At 46.6% G+C, this 4,442-nt stretch overlaps 1 protein-coding gene across 1 annotated transcript; it reads left to right on the top strand.

Moving 5' to 3' along the window:
- Positions 1-2,442: 2,442 nt before the first annotated feature.
- si:ch73-170d6.2 (uncharacterized) lies at positions 2,443-4,073 on the top strand (the record flags this gene model as incomplete). Its single annotated transcript, XM_057319699.1, has 1 exon — positions 2,443-4,073. A coding segment is annotated over one exon (1,587 nt), but the record flags the coding sequence as incomplete, so codon positions are not given.
- Positions 4,074-4,442: the final 369 nt, after the last annotated feature.

Below are 4,442 nucleotides of genomic sequence, written 5' to 3'. Positions count from 1 at the left end.
CTTCGACGTCCTTCTCCGGGAGGCAGCCTGAGAAGAGGGCACTGGAGCCGGATCCGGAGTCGAAGAGGTCCGGGGCTGCCGGGAAGCAGACGCCGCTCGGGATCTCGGAGGCCTGACGACGGCCGAGTCACGGCGGGGCAAGATGTGCTTGATAGCCTCCGTCTGCTTCTTCACCGTTGAGAACTGCTGAGAGAAATCCTCAACGGTGTCACCAAACAGCCCTCCCTGCGAGATGGGGGCGTCGAGAAAGCGAACCTTTTCAGCGTCCCGCATCTGCGCAAGGTTGAGCCAGAGGTGCCTCTCTTGGACCACCATGGTGGACATCGCCCGACCCAAGGCCCGTGCCGTCACCTTAGTCGCCCGTAGAGCGAGATCGGTGGCGGTACGGAGTTCCTGCATAACCGTTGGGTCGGTCTTACCCTCGTGGAGCTCCTTCAACGCCTTGGCCTGGTGGACCTGCAGGATGGCCATGGCGTGGAGGGAGGAGGAGGCCTGACCCGCAGCCATGTAAGCCTTCGACACCAGCGATGCCGAAAACTTACACGCCTTGGATGGGAGTCTAGGCCGAGCCCTCCAGGTGGCCGCTGTCTGCGGGCATAGGTGCACCGCGACAGCACGCTCCACCTGGGGGATCTCGACATAGCCCCTGGCCGCCCCACCATCGAGGGAAGTAAGGGCGACTGAGCCTTTCTGACTGGAACGAGCCGTGAGGGGCGCGTTCCAAGTCTTACTCAGCTCCTCATGTACCTCCGGGAAATACGGGACCGGCGCTGGGCGCGGCTTGGAGCCGCGCTCAGACCCCAGGTACCACGTATCCAACCGCGAGCGCTGGGGTAAAGGCGGTGCTGTGCACTGCAGCCCAATGCTCGTGGCGGCCCGGAAGAGCATGGTTGACATCTCAACGTCCGCTTCTTCCTGGGCTCGTCCCCCCGGGGGAGGGAGCTCTGAGGAATCGTCGGGGTCGGATGCCAAGAGGTCGCCCTCCGATGCTGTGATCGACATCTCATCTTCGTCACGCACTCCCGAGTACGTGGCGGAGGAACAAGACGGGGTAGGACCGTCTCTTAAGGGATGGTCAGACAAGCGTAACGGGGCGTGAACGGTCCGTGAGCATGTAGCTGGCGGTCTAACGTTCACGGTGATCCCCATATCACCCCCGATGTTAACTGAAACGGGCGGCAGGGCCGTAGTCACTGCCGTCACGGATCGGGTAACAGACGAGGTGGTGGCTTTACCCATAAAGAATACAGCCACCCATGACCACAACGTCTGGATAGGCATCTTCCCGCAGTGCAGGCAAGATGTATCCACGAAGGCTGCCTCAGCGTGCTGGAGACCCAAACACGTGAGACAGACATCGTGTCCATCCCCTTCCTCAATGAGCGCGTCGCACCTAAGAGAACAGCGGGACATGCCACGCTGGAGAAATTTACTCTTTTAGAAAAAAAGTGCTCAGGCACTTCTGGAACTGCCGAGACGCCCAGGGGAAAGTCGCTGCAGGAAGGGACCGTCCGCTGCACCACGTCGTAGATTCCAGCAGGATACCAGCGAAGAACTGGGAGATCAGCGAAGATCTGGAAGATCAGCGAAGACCTGGAGCTGTTCATCAGATGCGTAGGCTCTGAAGAACAAAAGGTGAATGATTGAGCACGCCGGCTTCCCTCTTATACCCGGACATCCGGGGAGGAGCCCGGCATGCAAATTTCATTCGCCAATTTTCATTGGCCTTTTCTAAATACTCAGAAGATGATAGGTTCTCAAGACAAACCCCATTCTGTCGGTTCGACACAATGTCGAGAGACCGACAGAAAGGGAACTCATATTTCCAATAATTCTGACAGCCCTCGAAGGCATCATAAGACAAGGACAGGAGATGGTATATTGATGTTGCTTTGTTTATAAGCAACAACTGTGTAGTTGCTTAATGATGAACTACACACAAATTGAGTTGAAGTGTTTATCAATCAACTGCATATTGCTACTTGGGTAGTAACTATTGTCATTGTAATTTTCTGATTTTTTTTCCCTTTAAAGGTCTATTGGTCTTTTGTCCGTTGTCAGAAACAGTTCCTCTTGAAGATGTCAAAAGGAAACATGAGCAGCAAAATTCAGGGCAAAGACCACAGCATCGTAAATGGTTCAAGTCTTGCACAGACTGTTAAGGAGAGTATGAGCAGTCAAATAGAAGAGAAAACCAAGGAAAGTCTTCCCATCTTTAAACTCCACCTGGCGAATGATGTTATTATCCCCCATTTTCTGTAAAATAGTCTTTATTTTATATATGCACAATTTAGAATCTTTTAGACTGTAAATCGTATTATATTGTATTGTCATTGTGTTGAATGTCTGTACTAGAAGCTTCCAACACCAAAGAAAATTCCTTGTGTGTGCAAGCACACTTGGCAATAAAGCTCTTCTGATTCTGATTCTGATTCTGATTAAACATGGCAGAACAAGGATGGGTACTGCAGAAGAGAGACATTTGGAAAAAGCACAGCAAAAGCAAAAGAGCACAAGACCATTATGATGATCGGAGCCACGGGTGCAGGGAAAACCACTCTAATAAACAGCATGATTAACTACATTCTGGGCGTACAATGGAAAGACAACTTCCGGTTTATATTAATAGATGAAGGAAAGCAGAAATCCCAGGCTGAAAGTCAGACATCAGCCATCACAGCCTATCAAATTAATCACATGGATGGATTTCAGGTTCCATATAGTCTGACCATTGTGGACACACCAGGCTTTGGTGATACAAGAGGAATTTCACATGACCAGAAGATCACAAAGCAGATTCAAGAGTTTTTTTCTCAACCTGGAGGAATTGACCAGATTGATGCTGTGTGTTTCGTAGTACAGGCCTCACTTGCCCGCCTGACACACACACAGAAATACATCTTTGACTCCATTCTTTCCATATTTGGGAAGGATATTGCTGACAACATCATTATTCTGGTCACATTTGCAGATGGAAACAAACCTCCAGTTCTTGAAGCCATCAAAGTCTCTCAGGTGCCCTGTTCTACCGATAAATCTGAAGAGCCACTTCACTTCAAGTTTAACAACTCTGCCCTTTTTATCACAAATAACAAATCTGAGGAAGCTGAGGATGAGGAGCCTGATTTTGGAAACTTTGATCAAATATTCTGGAAGTTGGGTAATTCCAGTTTAAGAAAATTCTTCATATCTCTTAAACAGATGAAAACCAAGAGTTTGTCTTTGACACAGGAGGTCCTTAAAGAGCGACAACAACTAGAAACGCTTGTGGAAGGTCTCCAGCCCCAGATCAATGCTGGTCTTTCAAAACTGGATGAAATAAAGAAGACAAGTGCTGCTCTGGAACAGCACAAGGCTGAAATGGATGCAAACAAGGATTTCGAATATGAAGTAGAGGTAGTTCTTCCAAAAAAGATCGAAAACACCACAGGCAGATTCTTGACCAACTGCCAAAAATGTTATTTTACATGTCATGATAACTGTGTTTATGCAAACGACATGGATAAACACATGTGCTATGCCATGACCGATGGATATTGTCGGATCTGTCCTGGAAAGTGTGTTTGGAATGTTCACTTCAATCAAAAATATAAATGGGAATATGTCCCAGAGAAGGTAAAAAAAACCTATGATGAGTTGAAACAGCGATTTGAGGATGCACATGGAGAAGTCATGTCAAAAGAAAAGATCTTTCAAATGCTTGACACAGAGTTTGAGGTTGTGCAAATTGCTGTGGTCCGTCTAATTGGAAAATCCCAAAAGTCCTTAGAGCGACTGCAGGACATCGCACTTAAGCCCAACCCTCTTTCCACACCTGACTACATAGACCTTTTGATCGAGGCGGAGAAACAAGAAGCCAAGTTTGGATTTCAAGATCGCATAATTTCTTTAAGGAAAGTCAGGCAGCAGGCAGAGACTATGAGTAAGGTTTCCACGGGAGAAGTCCTTCCAGATGATTGGAAAGCTTACACCATCCAGAAGAGCAAAGGCAAATATCTTACAATACCCAAGGACTGTAAAATCATGTAAAAAAATATTTCACAAGAAAAAAATGAAGCTAAGTGCTCAACCCTTAGTTAATTTGACTGCAAGTTTTTGCAAAGTAAATTAAACACTTGTTAAATTAAGTACAACTTACTTAAGGAAGTTGAGTAAAACTAACAAAATAAATAGGTACATGTTTACAAATTTAACTTGGCCTGTTAAATTTTGTTGAGTAGTTTTAACTCACTGCCTGATGTAATTAATCGATATAATTAAGTATCTCTATTTTCTCTTTTAATTCAATTTTACTTGTTTTATTTAGTGTTGTTAATTATTTTAAGTAATTAAACAAAATGAGTCACTGTTACAATATGACAAAATACCTTATTCTTTTTCTGTGATCATACTTTCTCCATAGTCTCTCTAGCAGGGGCGGACTTACCCATTAGGCAAAGGTA

This window comes from Triplophysa rosa, linkage group LG21, assembly GCF_024868665.1.
Source record: "Triplophysa rosa linkage group LG21, Trosa_1v2, whole genome shotgun sequence".
Lineage (NCBI taxonomy): Eukaryota > Metazoa > Chordata > Actinopteri > Cypriniformes > Nemacheilidae > Triplophysa > Triplophysa rosa.
The sequence above is the reverse complement of the archived record's forward strand: the minus strand, read 5'-3'. Positions and strand labels throughout refer to the sequence as shown.